The following is a 20608-nucleotide window of genomic DNA, read 5'->3' on the forward strand; positions in this document are numbered from 1 at the left end:
AGTCAAAGTCAGCTTTATTGTCAATTTCTTCACATGTTCCAGACATACAAAGAGATCGAAATTACGTTTCTCACTATCCCACGGTGAAGACAAGACATATTTGACCAATTTTAAGTCCACAGACAAACATAACATTCAAGTAAACAAAAAAGTAAGTAAATAAGTAAATAAGAGGGCACATATAATAATAATGAAAAAATAAGAGCAGCAAAATTTTGTTGAAATTGTGCATAGACAGTCAATAAAATACTAGTGCAAATACTGTAAAATACTATAAAATACTGTTTGACCTAAGTAATAAAGAAAGTGGCATAGTGGTGCAAGTTATGTAAGAGCAGCAGAAGTGTTGTGTTTTCAGGACAACAACACCAAGTTGTAAAGTGTACAAGTGTTCAAGTGTGCAGGTGGAGTAGTGCAGGCTGGCCATTGTGGGTCCAATGTCCAGGATGTTATGTAGCTGAGGGTGGATGGGGAGAGGAGGGAGAGAGTTCAGCATCCTTACAGCTTGGTGTATGAAGCTGTTAGTGAGTCTGGTAGTCTTGGGGGCGCAGGCTTCTGTACCTCTTCCCAGAGGGCAGTAGATCAAACAGATTGTGAGCGGGGGTGACTTGCATCACTCCACAATTTTGGTCGCCTTGAGGGTGAGGTGGGTGGTGTAAATGTCCTTCAGGGAGGGGAGTGAAGCACCAATGATCCTTCCAGCTGTGTTCACTATGCGCTGCAGGGCTTTCCTGTTGTATTCAGTGCAGCTTCCGCCCCACACAGCGATACAGCTGGAGAGGATGCTCTCAATGGTGCCTCGGTAGAATGTGGTCATGATGGCTGGTGGAGCACTTGCTTTCGCCCTGAGTTTTTACTGAGGAAGTACAGGCTGAGCTGAGCTCTTTAGCCAGTGATGCAGTGTTGGTGGTCCAGGAGAGGTCTTCACTGATGTGCACCCCAGGAATTTGGTGCTGCTCGCTCTCTCCACCACAGCACCGTCGATGGTCAGTGGCAGGTGTTGGGTGTGACCTCTCGGAAGTCAACAACAATCTCTTTGGTCTTGCTGGCGTTCAGCAGGAGGTTGTTGTCCCTGCACCACGTGGTCAGATGGTCGACCTCCAACCTGTATTGAGTCTCGTAAGCCCTTGGTGATGAGACCCACCAAGTTGTGTCGTCAGCAAATTTCACTATGTGATTGTTGCTGTAGGTTGCAGTGCAGTCATGCGTCAGCAGGGTGAAGAGCAGCCGGACTGAGCACGCAGCCTTGGGGGCCCCTGTGCTCAGTGTGATGCTGCTTGAGGTATTGTTGCCAACCGCATTACTACTTGGGGCCTCTGACAGAGGAAGTCCAGTAGCCAGTTGCAGAGGTAGGTACTGAGTCCCTAGTTTGTCAAGTTTGCAGATGAGTTGTTGTGGTATTATGGTGTTGAATGCAGAACTGAAGTCTATAAACAGCAATCTCACATATGAGTCTCTTTTTTCCAGGTGGGTGAGGGGCTGGGTGGAGGGCAGAGCAGATTGCATCCTCTGTAGACCGCTTGGCTCGGTATGCAAACTGGAAGGGGTCCAGGGTGGGGGGAGAATGGCTTTGATATGTGACATGACAAGCCGCTCAAAGCACTTCATGATGATGGGTGTCAGTGCCACAGGCGGTAGTCATTGAAGCAGGATGGAGCAGTTTTCTTGGTACAGGTATGATGGTGGCAGCTTTGAAACATGATGGGACGATGGCTTGCTTCAGGGAAGTGTTAAAGATGTCTGTGAAGACATCCTTAAGCTCCCTGCGCAGTCCTTCAGCGCCGCGACCTGGGATGTTGTCTGGACCTGTTGCCTTCACGGTGTTGATAGCAGCAAGTGTCCTCTTCACGCTGTCGGCAGAGAGGCACAGGGGCTGCTCATGTAGAGGGGATGGGTCTTCTGTGGGCAGGTGCTGTTTTGTGCTTCAAAGCGAGCAAAGAAGCGGTTCAGGTTGTTGAGCAGAGGGATGTTGCTCTCACAGCTCTGTGGTGGGCTTGTAGTCCGTGAGGGCCTGAATGCCCTGCCATAGGCTTTGTGAGTTCCTGCTGTCTTTGAAGTGGGTGGTTATCTTGTGAATGTATTCCTTTTTTGCTTCCTTGATGCCACGGGACAGGTTGGCTCTCGCTGTTTTTTTCATGCCAGCTTCATCCCCAGCTCTGTAGGCTTTGTCTCTGGCCCTCAGCAGCCTGAGGACATCCCCTGTCAGCCATGGCTTCCAGTTAGCCCAGTGATGATGTCTTTTGTGTGGGTCACATCATCGATGCACTTGGTGATGTAAGAGGTTACAGTGTCTGTATACTCCTCTATGTCTGTCGGTTGTTGTAAGTGGCTGCCTGCTTGAACATTTCCCAGTCTGTTGTGTCAAAGCAGTCTTGAAGAGCATCGGAGGCTCCCTCAGGCCACACTTTTACCTGCTTACGAACCGGTTTGTTCGCTTTTACCCTTTGTCTGTATGCGGGCATTAGCATAACAGTGATATGGTCTGAAAGTCCAATGTGGGGGAGGGGGGTGGCTTTGTATGCTCCTTTGTGTGTAGTGTAGGCCAGGTCCAGGATGTTATCTCCTCTTGTTGGAAAATCAACATGCTGGTGTAGCTTTGGAGTACAGTTTTTAGATCAGCATGGTTAAAATCTCCAGTGAAGATGGTGAAACCGTCTGGGTGTGCCGTCTGTTGTTCACTGACAGCCTGGTACAGTTCACTAAGAGCCGCGTTCTTATCGCTGTTGTTGTTGGTAGGCGGGATGTATACTGCGACTAGCAGAATCGCAGTAATTTCCCTTGGCAGGTAAAAAGGTCGGCACTTTATGATCATAAACTCTGCCAGTGGTGAGCAGTGTTTGCATACTACTACAGTGTCCCGGCACCATTCGTCACGGATGTAAACACAGATTCCTCCTCCTCGTGATTTACCTCCCTTTACAATGGCCCTGTCTGCTCGATAGCATGCTAGCTGCTCCAGTTGTACAGCAGAGTCCGGAATGTTGTCATTTAACCAAGTCTCAGTGAAGAGGCGAGCACACAGCAGTTACTTACTGTGCGGTTCGTTGATCTCAGCAGTCGTATGTGATCCATTTTGTTGTCCAGTGATCGTACATTTGCCAGGAGAATGGATGGTATGGCTGGGGCGAGTTGGGCTAACGCTAGCCTGGCCGGGACGCCTCAGCGCTTGCCCCTCTTCTGCTTCCTCGCACACCGCTTCCGGCAGCTTTCTTTCGGGGAGGAGTAGCAGGCGAAGTCCGGTGTTGTTGCAGGCGGGTAGTCGAGTTCCTTTAAGCGTCTCTGTTGCAAAGTCAGAGCGGCTGCAAAACTTGCTTTTGCAGATGTCGATTAAAAACTGCCTGCTGTTGGTTTATTCTTGGTTTATTCTGAAGAATAAACAAATTCGCAGTCCCAGGATATACTATAGAAGTATTCAAAACACGGCTCTCTCCCTCTTCTTATGCAGCGCCTGCGATTTCGAAATGCATTATCTTAAAAAAGTTAAAAAATAAATGTTTGTAACCCTTATCACTACTTACAGAAATATTAAAAGAAAGTAAAAGTTGGAGTACTACCTTTTTTGATTTCTGGTAAATACTATACCCTCTTGATTCGGGGCTGTTTTTGACTGACTTGTGACGAAATTTGAGTGTTATTGTTCTGGGAAGTCTTGTTGTGTCATAGTTCCTTAGAATTAGGTTCTCCACTTCTTCCTATTGACCTGCAGTTACTCATTTTTCCTCATACCGAGCCTTGTTTATGTCCATACCTGAAATGCCATATAGGTAACTTCATCATAGCGTTGCAATGTGGTCATGGCGCCATCTCCGCATGCCTCATCCTGATATGAGGATGCATGTGCCTAAGTGCCTAAGCCTCCTCTGCTCACAGAGCCCCCGTCTCCTCATGAAACTCTCCCCTGTCTGTGCCCCTGCTCAGAGTGAGGAGGTCTTGAGGCGAGCTGACGGCCTTGGCCGGAGACGGGAGATGCGGGGAGCAGGCGCAGGGGAGATGCTTGTAGCGTGAACGGCTGGCCCAGGACCTGCAGGCGCGCCAGGCCCAGGTGTGCAGCCTGGAGGGCCAACTGGAGGCCGCCCACACACTCACCGGCAACCTCACCAAGGAGGTCAAGAGGTCAGTACGCACAGACAAACATCCAGACATGTATGTAGGCATGAACATATCATTGTATCAGTGTATATTCAGTAGGCATGGCCAATGCAGTGTTGGACGTAGTGTGTGTTGGATGCTGTGTGTGTGTGTGTTGTGGTGCTCTGATGATGCATAGCAGCTGTAACAATGTAATTGTTAACAAAGTAACAATAAGTCATTGCCTGTAAAGGATGTATAAAACAAAGTCTGTAACAAAGTCATTTCCTGTAAAGGATTTAATAAAGTACCAATCAGTAACACCAAATCCCCTCGCTGAGTTTGTGAAGAGGTCAGTGAGAGACACAGGAGAGCACATGCGTTCAGTTTCTCATGCTCTCTCTTAGGCTCCTGTATCAGTCATTATCTCCTAATAATGAGGACTGTGTTGAATTGATGATTGTATTGATTCTGCTAGTGCTGTTGGGATGATGCACTAAAATCTAGATGTTATAAAAATGTATATGGATTGTTGAGGCAACCAGCGTATAGCTGGTCTGGGATCGATCCTTAGTAACTTAGCCTCAAGGACACCACATTTCTGGTGTTTGAATTTGAATAGTTTGAATTTACCATGACCATCACACACTCAAGTCAATTCAACTAAAGTTACAGTACTCTTCAACTGTAGTACTGCTCCACAGTGGTCAAACTCTACATAGTGTCCTCTTGTAATGGCCTAAAGTGCTTTTAGAGTGGTTGGTCATAGTTCACATCCATGTCTTTCTCTCATGACGACTCCTGGATGTCTCCCCTGGCTCTGTGTCCATAAACATGTATTAAGAGTGCTGAGTGTGTTTGCTTTGGCAAATAGAGTTAAGGTCTTGCATAACGGCCTAACATGATTAGTGTCGGTGTCTTCGGCGCTCTTCTCCTGCAGGCTGGAGGCAGAGCTGGAGAAACTGCAGAGAGCCAACGGCTCCGGGGACTCCATGTTGTTTTCCACTCCCTGCTGGAACATGGCATCACCCTGGGAGCACAACAGTATGTGACTCACACACCGTCACTCAGTCTCTCTCTCTCTCTCTCTCTCTCTCTCTCTCTCTCTCATTCTTTCACACACACACACTCTCCCTCTCTCTGTCTCTCTCTCTGTCTCTCTCTCTCTCTCTCTCTCTCTCTCTCTCTCTCTCTCATTCTTTCACACACACACTCTCTCCCTCTCTCTCTCTCTCTCTCTCTCTCTCTCTCTCTCTCTCTCTCATTCTTTCACACACACACACTCTCCCTCTCTCTGTCTCTCTCTCTCTCCCCTGCTCCCACACACACGTTTTGTTTCCTAGTCCACCTCTTTCTGTCTCTGGGTCTTTCTGTAGCTCTTGACACTTTGTTGTGTTGTTCTTTTGTGCTGTTTTGCTCTGGCCTGCTTTGTTTTCCATCCTGTCGTCTCCACCACCTCACTCTGACAGCATGGGCATTGATCTGGGAAAAGTCCCACGCTGCAGCTGGAATATTTTTGCTGTCGTGCCAGTGAACAAAAACAGCCTGCGCGGTCAATATGAAATGTCCCCTACAGGGACTTGGCCGCCTGTCCGTGGCTGATGTTATGTCTCTTTTTGCCCTTTGACCTCTTTAGGTTCCAAACTGGACGAGAGAGCGGGTCACCGCGGAGAGGGAGAGAGCAGACTGGCGCATGTCAGAGTGAGTGCAGCACATGCCGTTTTTCTTTGGTAGTGGATTGGGATTTGGAAAATAAAAACACATCATTTTCAAAGTTTTCTTTGGGTAAGAGACATGTCCAAGTCCACAGGTTCAACAGATCTGATATGATGAGAAATATACAAATGTAACTTTTCAAATACATCACCACCACATTTTCATACGGATTGGTGCCTTACAGCCCTTATAGTGTAGTAGCAAGGGAGAATTGAATGTAAACAAATCATAGAGAATCTTTTTCCACTTCCCGCGATTCCCACGGTAGGAAACATCTCTGATCTGTGATAGTGCTGTATCCAGTGATCAGCGTTTTCTCTGCCCTGTCCGTGGTGTTTGTTTATGGCGTTCCATCGAGTCGACTCTGCTCGTTTTGTTTTCTCCACAGCAGCAGCTTCAGTTCTCCGACAGCCCCAGGTCTGTCAGCGCGGGAGCGCCCTCGCCGTTCCCCCAGCAACCGCACAAGGCCACGCCCGGCCGCCGGTCCACACGCAACCCGGACGCCTCCACTCCCACCGCGGTGTTTCCGTGGGAACGAGATGACACGAGGTCCGTCCCAAGAGGGAAAACAGCATCCTCTGCGACCCTCAGCGGCGAGCTCATTAGCGGGTTTCAGGATGCACTGGGGGATTGTGGGATGGAGGAGGTCCTCAGAAAGGAGAGAGATGGTGAGGGTTGCTTTTGCTCCCACAGCAGCACAAACAGTCTATTTTGCAATCGAATCATAAGACAACTGATGTCAACAAATATATCTGGCCGCAGTTATTTATGATTCCCATTTGGAGTCAGGAAATGGATAGCCTTTAATGGTGGTTCAAAGTCCTGAACAGAAGGAAAGGGTTGCCTCTGAGACCTTAAGAGTCATACCTTGAGAGCAGAATGGCTGAATTGTCTGCCATGGTGAGGAAGCAGCCATTTTTCTTCCCTGTTGTAAACAGCCAAGTGTCCGTAGCATGGCGATACATCTGAGTCACAAGAATGGAAAAGTTGCCTCTCTACAAAGCCGACTGTGACAATGACGGGTGGGGGAGAAACTAGAGGCTATATATATTTACCCTTTGCTCAGGCTTAAAGCCCTAGACAAACATTAGCTTTCCTCCATAAATGCCGGATGCTGTCTGTGCACTTCAAACACAGAGAGCAGGTCTTCTCGGCGCACAGGATACATGGATCACTGCCTGCTGTGTTGTAGTGCACGGGGGGGACAATGTGTTGGTCCCACACACAGGGATGTGTTTCTCCTCAGTAACTGTTGTGCTGCTCTTGGAGCCTCCTGGCTCTGTTCTGATATCTGTCTAGCTATCTGGGCTGGACATGTGGGGGTGTCTTCTCTCTTCCTTGCCATCTTCCCTTTTGTCCCATGACTTTCCTTCTTTGTGTGTGTTTGTTTCTTTTGTCCCCCCCGTCCCCGTCCCCGTCCCCTCAGTGGCTCTGTGTTTCCATAGTGGGTGGATTACTGGCAGAGTCCACAAGAGCTTCCTGTAGTCGGGCCCTGTTACGCAGAGCATGTACCAAACACCTGAGTCACATAAACAACACACTTTATTTTTCTCATCCCCCCTCCACCCCACCTCCACCTCCCCTCTCACACATACCAGTTACAGTTCTTCTTCTCTTGCATTTAATTTCTGTGTCACTTTTTGCCTGTGACGAACATTCATCTGTTCTGCTCAATGTGAGTGACAGCATTGACCTGCACACAGGACAGATTTTTATTGACCAGATAAGTCAATGGCGTGTAGCAGATAAGCAAACTATCCCCACACCGTGTGCTGGTAGTGAGTTGACCGACCAATTACACGATGACCGCGTGTGTGTGTGTGTGTGTGTGTGAGTGAAGTACGTGCACACATCTGTGAGTTTTGCACGAGAGCATCAGACAGAGGCGAGAGAGCAGAACAGAGGGTTTTGTTTATTCAGTACAGTGCACAGGGCCTGAATAAGCGCCATTGTTTTGGCATCGGGGCTGGCTGCGCTGAGGCAATCGCTCGCTTGTCCTCGTCATCCTCGTTCTCCGCTGACACCTGACGCGGAGCATTCCTGTCCCGTCAGAGCCAACAAGGAAGTGTGCCTGCCTCTGGGCGAGGAGTGGCCCAAAGACTCACTGGACTGGATGCAAAGGCTGTCCTACCAGTGTCTCATGCATCAGTGCAAAGAGTCTGATTTCATTCATGTAGGCAGCACACTGGCTTAGGAAGCTATGCTGCCAAACCAGCGCACAGTGTCTTAGGAACGTTTTTGCTGCATTTTAAAGGCACAAGCATCTTTTTTTTTAAAACCCTGTGGTATCCAACAAAGGGATTTTGTTGAGTGAATAGACTAATGCTTTTAGACTGCACCTTTTTCTTCTTATCAAACTTGACATGAAGTTGGCCTACACTCGTACTTTTGTGTACGAAGCCTGTGGTTATTGTTTGCTGAGCTTGATAAAGATTTCTCAGATTTATTTGTACATTAGTAATACTCATTTTCCTGCTTTTTTTGTTTATTCCCCCATACATACACACATACATACACACATACACTCTCTCACTCACTCACTCACTCACTCACTCCTCACTCACTCACTCACTCACTCACTCACTCACTCACACACACACACACACACACACACACACACACACACACACAGCCCAAACGCTGAAGATCCAGGAGCTGCAGACGTGGGTGCAGTCTCTGGAGAAGGAGGTGCGTGCGGAGGCCGAACGGTTCAAGGAGAGCGAGGCGCGGCTGGGCGAGGCTAAGCGGGAGCTGGCCGGCAGGGAGCAGAGCCTGATGCGCACCAAGGACGAGCTGGGCCGCGCACACACCCTCATCAGCCAGGAGAGGGACCGGGTGAGGGAAGCGGGGCCACTCTGAGCACGGTGCTGATGGGAATAGAACTGCTTTCTTGAGATTGGGCATGCTCTGAATTTATTTAGAACATGCAAGAGATGTGGTTTTGCAGTGGGGGAAATTAGGCTCCACCAGATCAAATGTGGAGGTGGATAGACCCACCCAGCAGCATGTCTCCCTGCAGAATGGAGGCCTATGCAGGCTTTATTATATTAGAGGCGTCATGTGTACCCTGCTGTGTGTGTGCGTGTGTGTGTGTGTGTGTAAGACTAATAGTGTGCTGTGTGCAGGCCCAGGCCTCTGAGCAGCGGGCGAAGCATCTGCAGGAGGAGCTGAAGTGCCAGAGGCAGAATGCTGAGACCAGCCGCTGCAACGCCGAGCAGAAGAGGAAGGAGATTGAGAGAGAACACCAGAGGGTGAGGACACACACACACACACATAGGGAGACAGCCTGAGTGTGTGTGTGTGTGTGAGACGTGGACTATGTGTGTGTCAAACTGTGTACTGTCCATGTTGGTATGTATTTTTGTCTGTTGCATGTAGTGTGTGTGAGCGTGTGTGATGTGGACCTTTAGTGTGTCAAACTGTGTGTACTGTGCATGTTTGTGTGTATGTCTGTTGCATGTAATGTGTGTGTGTGTGTGATGGCTGTAGGAGTTGCTGGAGCTGCAGAAGGAGCGGCAGGCTCTGGAGCGGCAGCACCAGCAGGAGTCCCACAAACTAAACCAGGAGATCCAGCAGGCCAGGACGCTACACCACACATTACAGTCACAGCACGACAAGGTACACACACACCCACACACCCACACACACCAATCCCAGTTGGCTAGAGCTCTACATTATACAACAGTATGACTAGTAGACACACAGTATGATCAGACACACCCCACACACACACACACACACACACACACACACACACACACACACACACACACACACACAATGAGGGATCCAGCTGGACAGACACACGCTGACATCAGTGAACTTTCTCTCCATAACCCACACGCACATTTAATGCAACACACGTGCACATCAGTGACCATGAGCGCATGTGCTCTATGCACACTCCAAACACACAAACACAGGAGGATGGCCTATAGGACTTCAAACGTATGTATAAGACTTCTACCTCCTGTCCTTTCATTTACAGAAACGGTTTATACTTTCATGCTATGTCTCCCAGCCCATCTCCTTGTTGTCTTTTTTTCTCTCGTTCTTTCTTCCCTTTTCTCTCCCTCTGTGTCTCTCTCGCTGGGGAGTTGAAGTATGTGCTCCACAGGTCAATGCACTAATGTCACTCTTCCCTCTCTTGCCCCCTGTTGCTCCCTCTCGTCCTCTCACTCCCTCCCCTCCTCTCTTCCTTCCTTCTCTCTCTCTCTCTCTCTATCTCTATCTCTATCTCTATCTCTATCTCTATCTCTATCTCTCTCTCTCTCTCTATATCTCTATCTCTATCTCTATCTCTATCTCTATCTCTATCTCTATCTCTATCTCTCTCTCTCTCTCTCTCTCTCTCTCTCTCTCTCTCTCTCTCTCTCTCTCTCTCTCTCTCTCTCTCTCTCTCTCTCTCTCTCTCTCTCTCTCTCTCTCTCTCTCTCTCCTTCTTCATTTCTGGCAGAGGAGATTTAAGGCCTGAAGGTCAGTGTGGTAACATTGATTGTCTGTGTCCTACTTTTTGTTGCTTTGTCTGATTCTTTGCTCTCTCTCTCTCTCTCTCCCCTTTCTTTTTCTGTCTTTCTCTTGGCCTCTCAATATAAAAGTGCTTAGATTGCAGCATTCTCTAGCGGTAGGATGGTAATAAACCCACACTGCTATTACATCAAAAGTGTGTGTGTGTATGCGTGCACCTACTTTTGAAGGAAAGCAGTGTGAATATTTCAGTTTAGTAGCGTGGCAGAATTAGCATCTTAAAGAATTCTAATGGTTTAAGAGGGCAGCAGCCACAGGAGTAAATAAGACCAAATTATCTGTGTTTTGCTGTTACTATGAATAACAAACGTACAAAAGGCCATTTAGGTTGTTGAGTCCCTGAGCTGACAGCTTGTCCTTCTCGTTTCCTACGTGCAGACTCCTGTGGTTATCTGCACTGGGCTTTTATCTCGTTACTATCAGCACATTAGTACCCAAGCACCTGTAGCACCCTGAGTCTGTGCATCTACAACAGCTTGTGTTAAAATCAGCGGATGTGTACAGTGCCTATGAAAAGTATATGCAATCGCTTTTTTTGCATTATATATTTATAATTGATTAACATTAATTTGATTGCAAAAAAGGCCAAATGAAATGGACAAAGATTCCATTTATGAAAGCAATAAAATGGGAAATATCCAAGGTGGGGGAATACTTTTTATAGGCACTGTATATGTGTTCGTCTGTGTCTGATTATGTGGGAATGTTTGATCACTGAACAGGTCAGGTCAGGTCACTGTAGAATGTAAGGTAAACAACTCTATAGAATGTTTGTGTTTTGATTCACAAACTAAGCAAAACATTGTAAACATTATATTATCTGGTAAACTCCTCCATTTATCCACATCCCAGTATTTCAGATACACACACACACACACACACACACACACACACACACACACACACACACACACACACACACACACACACACACACTTCCGTTCATCTAAGTGAGGGTTACTAAATTGTAGGACACTGAAATAGTCCCATAGTAAAACCTCTGTGGTATAGCCCTGTTAGTGTGTGTGTCAGCAGAAATGGCTTTTACTGGGCCTAGTTAGCCATGTCCTTGCCTGACCCTGAAGTCACCCCCTTTAACAAAAAAAACATTTAGCTCATCAGAAACTTGGACTCATACTTGACAGCACAGCCATATACACTGTGTATCAAGAAAGAGTACTTTGTACTGTATAAGTTATGTAATCATGCTGGTCAAGTTGGTCATTCTCTTCAACTGAACTGGAAGTTGTGTGGCATTACCACGTGGCTGTTTGGAGTTGTGTGTGTGTGTGTGTCGTGTTAACATGGTTACTGCATGAGGAGTGAAACGGTGGTTATTTGTGTCCATGCAGTGAGTAACATGTGAGTGCTGAAGCATGTAAATGTGGACCATGTGTTCTCTCATCTCACTCTGGGGGCTCATGTTTGAAGTGTTTCACGGCACAGCGGAACGAACGCCACGTTTTAGTGTGCCGTTAAAACTGCATGGGGCTTTCTGCTGCTGCTTGGCATGAGTCAGCGGCGCTGGGACCCCAAGACTCCTCTCTCCCCCGGCTTCCTTTCTCTCTCCCCCCCCTCCACCCATCTCTTATTCCAGTCTTCATTCCAGACCTCCTTTGATGCACTTCCCTCCATCCATTGCTCCTTCCCTAAACCCCCAACTCTGCACTCCTCCTCCTCCTCTTCCTCTTGTGTTCTGGCTCTTATTCAGTCCATTTCCTGTGTGTGTGTGTGTGTGTGTTTGTGCATGCAGCTGGGTCTGCAGAAGCAGGCTGTGGAGCAGGAGCTGGACTTCATCAAAGGGAAGCTGAAAGGCACTGAGTCGGAGCTCCAGGACACTCAGAAAAGAGAGGCCCAGACGCAAGCTAAGCTAACGGTATGATGCTAACACTGGGCCCCCCACACACACGGTGATACACACACATATTACATTACATAGACCTTCTTGGGTCCTGAGGCTTTATCTATTAAATATGACATAATTTCTAATTGAAAGCTAGACTTGGTAGACCAAGCATGTTGACACTGACGAAACTCAATATTTGGACCACTCCAGTGGTGCCAGTGGGAATCCCAAACCTTCCTGTTGCTGATCGTGTGTCCACACCCTCTTGAGGTCAGATGTGTACACCAGGTCCCTCTGGACAAACGGCTTCTCTCATGTTTCATACTGTTGAGCAATACAGCTGTGCTAAGACCCTCTGTTTGCTCCCGGGAGTTTGGCCACATCTAGACTTTATCATAAATAATAGATGCTCTGTACACCGAAGGAAAAGCTTGTTGAATTATTAAGCATATCTGCTGATGAGGGTCTTTGTCTGTAAGTCACATTCTCTGATATGTTTGAAATCTGTGCAGCACATGTCATTCATTGAGTTAGGAGTTAAAGGTTATATGCATTACAGACATCATCAAATACATTTATACTGTAGGTGTTCAAAATGGTCAGATGCCGATTCAAAACATTGTCCTTCCAGATTGCGCTAATATACATGTATGCCTGGATATCAAATATATATCAAATCAAATATATCAAATCAAAGTTAAGGGTAGACATGTGTGGCACACTTACATACTAAGATACCAGTGTTCACTGAAGACTAGATTATTGGAAGCTTTGCAGTAAATACACTGACACACTGCCATCTCACAATTTGAACTTCAGTGTAAAATGAATCGAGTTTGGCTACACTCTTTATGTCCTCAAAAGTCTCTATCTTCGGTTAACCGTTTGGCTGTATTGGGCCTGATGGTGTGTAATAAGTTCTGTCTGTGTTTGGCCTGCAGGAAGCGCTCAGGGACAGCGAGAGCCTCACCGTGACCATTGAGCAGCTGAAGAGGAAGGAGAGGAGCCTGGAGGAGGAGGTGAAGAGGCTCTCTGAGGAGCTGGCTGACGCACTACGCCGCCTTAAAGAGCTCCAAGGTGAGCATCTGACTGGCCCAAGAGCTCCCTCTGCTGGACACATACAGTTATTACACTATGAATTCATCATAATAACTTCACAGAAATTAGGAATTACTCGTTTAAAGTTGAAATGATAGAAAATAGAAATGTATTCTTTAAAAAAAAAAACAACCTCCTGCTTACATGTTGCACTCATTTGAATCATAACAGCTGAGATTTCTGTTTTGCTCTCTTCTCTCTCTGTCCCTTCCAGACCAGCCTCCTGCTCCTGCAGCTGTCATAACGCCCCCCCAGTACTCCTCCTGTGGCGACAGCTTCAACCCAGTGGTCTCTTACGATCGCCCCAGTCCTCACCAAACACAAACCCACAAGAAGAAAGCGCTCAAAGTGGACAGAACCAAAGAGGAGGCGATCCAGAGGGCAAAGTACCCCTCCGATAGGGAGCCGGGGGAGGGCATCGATTCTGAGCAAATCAAGGAGTTTGGCTCAGAGCAGCCCGCAAAGGGCAAGAGAAAAGAGGGCAGGAGGGAGAAAGAGGGAAGGAGGGATGAAGAGTCAGACCAGACGGATGAAGCTGGAGAGGTTCTGTCTTCTGCTCTGGAGGAGGACGCCAGCAGTGATGAGGGAGGGACCAATCAGCTTTGCCCAAAGTCACAGCTGACTGAAACCCTAAGCAGCAGCACTTCACCAGAATGTTCCAGAAGCAAACCCACTATCCCATCGCCCAGCCAAAGTCCCAACCGCGGAGGTGGGCAGACGGACCTGAAGCGGGAGAATGTGGCGCTCCGCGATGAGCTCCGGGACACCAAGCAGGAGCTGGAGCGTCGCCTGGACGACCTGGAGAGCCAGCGTCGCGCCGAGGCGGAGGCCCGCACCAAGCTGAAGCAGCTGAGCCGCAAGCACTCCACCCAGACGGAGCAGCTCCACCACAGGGCCCAGGAGCAGCAGGAGGAGTGCCAGCGGCTGGAGCGGCAGCTGGAGGAGGCGCTGGAGGGGCGCCCGGGAGGCGGGGCGCCTGGAGGGGCTGGGGCCGGCTGAGGAGGCGGCTGGAGGAGAGGGAGGGACGGAGGTGAGCCGGGCGGAGGTGGCGAAGGGGAAGTCTGGCGCCTGAGGGAGGCGCTGACCGAGATGGAGCGCAAGGGCCGCGAGATGGAGGAGGAGAGCGGGCGGCTGAAGGAGGACCTGGAGGTGCTGAGGGTGGAGCTGACCCAGGAGCGTGAGGACCGCGAGAAGGGCCGCGAGGAGGAGGAGGAGGGCAAGGAGGAAGGACCGGGGAAGGAGGACCTGCTGGCCAAGGTGTCCGAACTCGAGGCGGAGCTGGACGAGCTCAGAAAGGCTCCGAAGGAAAACCTCCAGCTGAAATATTTGCAGCTCAACGGCAGCTGCGACGACAACAAAGCCATGGTCTTCAACGATGAGGACATCATCCCATCCCCGATTGACCACGTCTCCTTCTGCCAAGCGGTCAACCTCCAGAACTCTATGGTCTCCCAGGAAGCCTCCACCAAGAACTTCATCACCGATCTTGGAGCCTGTAAGAAGCTTGCAGAACATTCCAGAAACGAGAAGGAGGCCCGGAGCGCCGGCCTTGCCCAGGAGGTGGAGCGTCTGAAGGTCCAGTGCGAGTCGCTGCGGGCTGAGCGGGACAGGGAGTCCGGCAGGAGCAAAGCGGCCCAGAACCGCCTGGAGGTTCTGCAGAAGCAGGTGACCAGTCAGACGCAGCAGCTGACGCGGGCCTTCGAGAGCCAGAGCAGCCACATCGAGGGCCTGCTGCTGGAGCTGCAGCACCGCGACGCCGCCATCCAGAGGCAGGGAGAGGAACTGCGTCTGTGCCAAGAGGAAATGGCTCAAGTCAGAGCAGCTAAGGAGAAACTGGAGACGGAGGTCAGGACAGACGTCCCTCAGATAGACAGTTCAGATGATGCCAAAGAGGTGTCTGTCCATTCAGATGCCACTGTGGATAAGACTCAGCCTGAAGCACGCTGTGACATGATAGACAATACTAAAGCCAAAACACTAGATAAGGAGGCCGATGTCGTATCTGTTAAGGAGGTCTTAAACACATCTACCCCTGTTGAACCCCAAGCTGGGGAGCAGCACAAGGCAGTGGCACAGAGTAACACTAGCAATGTTCCGTTCCAGACTGTCCAAACTAATGCCCAGGATGCAAGCACGACAGATGTTCAGGCTGGTTCTCTGCCGTGTGAAATCGCAGCCTCTGGAAACACAGTTGCTATTGTGGAACGTTCTGGAAACTTTAATGAAAAACAGTTTGTGCACATTGAGACCACTGTTCAGGAGGGTAGTGGAGAAGCGCCACTGGACACTGCAGACCCCCGACTCGGATGGCCAGCTGCCGCGTTAGCTAGCGGACAGCTGGAGCACAACTCCCACAATTCCACACTCCTGCAGAGCCCCGCAGACGTCCAGGCCCTTGACGCGAGTACCATGACTGAGGCGGCCGAAGGGTCGCCGGAGAGCCAGAGGGAGATGGACCTGCTCCGGGCCCAGAATGCCCAGCTCACTCACACAGTGGAGGAACTCCGGTCAGTCAGAGTGGAAAACGAGCAGCTGAAGTCCAGGCTGAAGCAGTTGGAGGCCGCTAGCGTCCACGCCCAGGACGATGGGCCAGCAGGTAGAGAGGATGATGGGGCTTTGCGCCCATGCCGTGAAGGCCAGGGGGATCTCTCTGTCCAAACATCTGATGCCGACAACACAGAGGAGAGAGTTCCCCCAGTTCAGCCTGTTTCAGTGCAGCCAGATGCCACTACAGTAACAGAAACTACTGTGGAGAGAAGCACTGAGAAAGAATCTCTTGGAAAGGAGACATTCGACCACTCAGACACAACCTCACATGAGCATCAGGTACTTAGAGTTATCAGATTAAATAGAAGCAGTATTTACACAATCCTAAACACTAATACACTCTAATACACATAGTGGAAGTGCTCTCTCCATTGCTCAGTCTGTTGTGTTGTGTTGTGTTTGTGCTGGGCCGTGTCCAGCTGCAGGCTCTGCTCTCGGAGCTGCGACGGCTGACCGGGGAGAACGAGAGTCAGGCCGAGGAGCTGGAGCTCTGGAGGACGGCGGCGTCTGGAGAGCCCTCGGCGCTGTTGCCGGGGGCAACGGCAGGTCGCCATGGAGACGGAGGCAGCATACTTGTGGTGCGGGAAGACCACATCCTCCTCCCCTGTAGCACAGATAAGCTGGGCGGACAGCTCCTGGAAACAAGGTGCCGAGTCACATCCCCACCACTAACCAGAAAATAAATACAGGACAATTAGCCAATGATAATGCACTCTCTGTTTACACTTCACTCCCTGCCAGTGTGCCAGCTGCTGGAGATTAATTATAGGGTGACGCAGAGTGGCAGTTGTTGTCCACTTGTGTAAACACAGATGTGCTGTCCACGGTCAAGTGCCAGTGGCTAACTGCAGCCCCCCCCCTCTCCTCCATCTAAACTATCTCCAGGTCCATGATCCACCACCATCAGTCAGAAGAGGCAGGAGGTCACCCAAGCACCACCACCACACAGCGGCAGCAGGACTCTCCTGCACCACCCAAGGTGGAGGTGGACCATGGTGCATCTGTAAAGGTGAGTTACTCGTTTGCACTAAGCATTGTATGTAACTAATATAATGTATGTAATTACTCCTTACATACCTTGTATCAATACTTCTTACACCAATTTGTGTTTATTCCATTATATGGAATATTATATTTATGTTATTTTTAGATAAAGCACAGTGATGTGTGTCTGTTAAAACTCCCCACACATGGTGTTTCAGAGCTCAGAGTCTGAAGATGGTGAGCTGACAGATGAGGTGAGCTCTTGCCACGAAGTGGAAACAATGACCAAAGGCTCTCAGAGGAGAGCTGAAGATTTACATTCCGAGACCCCCTCCACTGACCGCAGAGGTTCTAACACTAAAGAAAAGCTGTGCGACTCGCCCACCAAGACCAAAACAGTCCTCGGACAGACTGATCAGGTTCATCAGCGGGCAGGACCTGGCGCTCCTGGACCCGATGCCAAAGCCAACAGTGTCTCATGCACATCCAATCAGGCGCACAGCTCTACAGAAGCCTCTGAAGATGCCGCGCGGCAGACCAAAGCAGACGACTCCGGACCGGAGGCGGCCCACGGCCAGACGCTGCTCCGCGAGTCCGTGAGCGCACCGGCCTGTCAGGCTGAGCTGGGGGTGGGGAGCGTGTCGGTGACACAGAGTGGAACGAGCCGATCTGCAGAGACACACCAATACTGCGCTGATGCTGCCGAAGAGAAGCTCCGACCACCAGAGGCCTCACGGGATGGGGCTGAAGGTCAGAGTTCAGAGGTCACGGGCCTTGAGAGGGCACAGGTCAGTAAGGAGGTGAAGAGTGCGGCCACCCAGACGGAGGAGACGCACGCACAGAGCCCTGAGAACACACCGCAGAGGGCCGCCGTCCTGGACGCCAGCACACAGACGGACCGAGGACCAACGGAGGAGGAGGAGGAAGACGAGGTGACTGACTCGCCATGCCCCTCGCCAGGGGCGGCAGCAGAGAGCGAGAAGCTACTGCTCTCCAGCTCGTTCCCCATCCCGGCCAACCCGGCGCACCTGGCGGCGCATCGCCCGAAATCAAGAACCGTGATGTCGGCCGCCCTGACGGCGACACCGATGCGAGCCATACGGCCTGCCCGAGGTAGTCATGAAAGGTCAGTCAGTCCGTCAGTCTTTCAGTACGCCCGAAAAGAAGTTGTTCTTAGGAATGTGCTTCTCACACTCTCTCTCTCTCTCTCTATCTATCTATCTATCTATCTATCTATCTATCTATCTATCTATCTATCTCTCTCTCTCTCTCTCTCTCTCTCTCTCTCTCTCTCTCTCTCTCTCTCTCTCTCTCCCCCTCTCTCTCTATCGCTCTCTCCCCCTCTCTCTGTAGGTTTTGCTGATATTCCCAGTGGCCCTGCCTGCCCCTATGTCCTCAGGAGGGGTCTGCTGGGAACCCCAGCTGTGGCGCTCCCAGCGCGGGAAGTGGAGGGAGACACAGACCCCTAAAAGTCACTAAGGTCAGACACTCATGACTGGACACACTCACTCTCGATCACTCACGACACTCACCCTCAAACACTCACTTTGGCAACATTTGTAATTGGACAGACCGCAACACAACTAGTCAATGTTGAATGCACTTGTGCTAGTCACGTGATATCCCCATATTCACTGGATTTGCCTGTGGTGTGTCTGCAGGTTGATGTGGAACCTTGTCTTGAGTTGAAGTAGGCGGCACAGCTACACCACCTCATGCTTTCAAGAGAACACTGCACTTTGCCTGCTACATCCTCGGACATTATTTATTATTATTTTTTTTTTTTTTCCACTTTAATGTGTGGGGAATTCTAAATGGCTACAGCTGTTCACATGTGGCCAAGACCCCCGAAGCCGAGACCAGACACTGACCTTGGGAAGATTGATTGTATATGTGCTTTAGCTGTGGAGGGATTCTCCTGCTTTACAAAACTTGAATTTGTGAATAGCCTTATTTATAGATGTGTGCCTGAAATGCTGTGAGGATCACACTGCCATAGATGAATGTGTGTGTGTGTGTGTGTGGGGTTCGTGTGCACTTGTGTGTCTGTGTTTTCTGTCTATGACTCAAACCAACCTGAGCCTTTTTCCTCTCCATGTATGGTTATCCACCATGAAGTGCTTTTTCTCTTTCTCTCTCTCTCTCTCTCTCTCTCTCTCTCTCTCTCTCTCTCTCTCTCTCTCTCTCTCTCTCTCTCTCTCTCTCTCTCTCTTTATGTATCTCCATCCCACCACTCATGTATCTTTCTCTCCCTTCATTTCTTTTTTTCCCCTGTTTATAATTACAATATTCCAACAGTTTGCATTTATGATAACAGCACAAACCCACTGCCTATGTAGTAATAGAATGTGTCATGTATGTAAATGTCCTGTACAATGTTACTGTATATGAGCAGCTCTACTTTATCAGATTAATATATTAAGTCGATATTAATCATTTGGTTTTGTGCGTAATTGGACTGGAATGTTTTTGTTCTGTTGCTTTGGTCGTGTTCCAGCCTGTTTCCAGTTAAAAAAAAAAAACTAAAAAAAACACTGGATTGATGTAGCATTAGCTTCTTTTATCATTGTTGTTTTTAAATATATTGATTTTTGATTGAATCGGAATTGAAAGCCTTAAGTGGTAACACTGTGGCCTGCCTTGAAGCTTTCTTGTAGGACTATTTAAAGGGAAATTTGTAGTGCTTTCACAGATAAACAGACTGGGTGGTTGGATTGTATGACACGATTTAACTCCGGCGTCTGCTCCTCCGTCTACATCGAGCTGTTTTCAACTTCATGAGCACTCATATTTTAAGATAATGTACACACACACACTAAGGTACAGCACAGTTTAGAGAAGCTCTCCGGCACATACAGTTATTCTTACTGCCTCCTGCAGCAACTACTGCAGATAGGACCCTTTTCCAAAACCTAAACAAAACATCAACCTGTCAAGTGTACTTATACAGCATGCAAGACATCATTATTTTCAGATAGCACTCAGTGTTCAGACATTATCTTGAAACTTTGATCACAGACATAATATTTCAGTGCCCCCCCCCCATCTGTTTTGTCGTACTAGCTGTACTGAAACAGGTCCACTGTGAATCGTTGCTCTTTGCTTAATGTCACATCTATGTGCTGCGGAGTGCCTGCTTTGATGCTTTTAATCATTAGCGGACTGGATTAAAAGGGTTGCCTTGAATATTTTGCCTTTGGTTTTGTCCTTTTTTGATGAACGTGTTCTGGTTTATTTTCATTTCATGGATGAGATGCAGGCACCATCATTCACTATAGTTTGTTTAATCACTTCTCTGGATTGAACATATACTGTATCTGTCAAGATATTTTTGTGGCCCTATCAAAAATGTTACCAGATAAGTTCACTCATTCTAGGATTTAACCATGGAGGCCATATTGGGTATACGAGTGAGTATATGTCAACTAGTCAGACAGCATTTCTGTTTCTGGTTTCTGTGTGATGATTGCTTGGCTCCTTACCGAAGATGTGAGAATGACCTGTGCACACAAAGGTGTTCTTGGCCACATGCATGCTGGCCTAAGGCCATTTTCATAAAGTGGACGCAACACAAGCAGGGGGCAGAGGATGGTAGATGGAAGCGAAGGCAGCCTGCGAAAAGCGCCGTCATGTCATGGAGGACTCCTGCCCATAGTGGCGGTCTCTGCGGCCGCAGTCCTGGAGTTGGAAAATGTGTTCTTGCAATTGATGCAGACATCCTACTAGAACAGATCCACATCTCATCTCTTTGTTTACCTCCAGCCTAGGAGCTAACTCTGCCTCCACCACCCCCTCACCCCCACCCCACATCTGCAGTCGTGC

General features: G+C 49.1%; 1 protein-coding gene and 1 long non-coding RNA gene across 2 annotated transcripts; both read left to right on the top strand.

Moving 5' to 3' along the window:
- Positions 1 to 3991: 3991 nt before the first annotated feature.
- On the top strand, positions 3992 to 14254 carry si:dkeyp-115e12.6 (centromere protein F). The gene is made up of 10 exons (XM_048232132.1): positions 3992 to 4113; positions 5009 to 5112; positions 5705 to 5769; positions 6173 to 6452; positions 8417 to 8619; positions 8910 to 9035; positions 9274 to 9402; positions 12065 to 12187; positions 13099 to 13234; positions 13470 to 14254. Exons 2-10 carry the CDS (start codon positions 5061 to 5063, stop codon positions 14252 to 14254), a joined length of 1899 nt encoding a protein of 632 aa, XP_048088089.1. The 5' UTR covers positions 3992 to 4113; positions 5009 to 5060.
- Positions 14255 to 17862: 3608 nt separating this feature from the next.
- LOC125286168 lies at positions 17863 to 18807 on the top strand. The gene is made up of 3 exons (XR_007192130.1): positions 17863 to 17912; positions 18140 to 18266; positions 18448 to 18807. It is a non-coding gene; the product is annotated as an uncharacterized LOC125286168 (long non-coding RNA).
- Positions 18808 to 20608: the final 1801 nt, after the last annotated feature.

Source organism: Alosa alosa, chromosome 21, assembly GCF_017589495.1.
Source record: "Alosa alosa isolate M-15738 ecotype Scorff River chromosome 21, AALO_Geno_1.1, whole genome shotgun sequence".
Lineage (NCBI taxonomy): Eukaryota > Metazoa > Chordata > Actinopteri > Clupeiformes > Clupeidae > Alosa > Alosa alosa.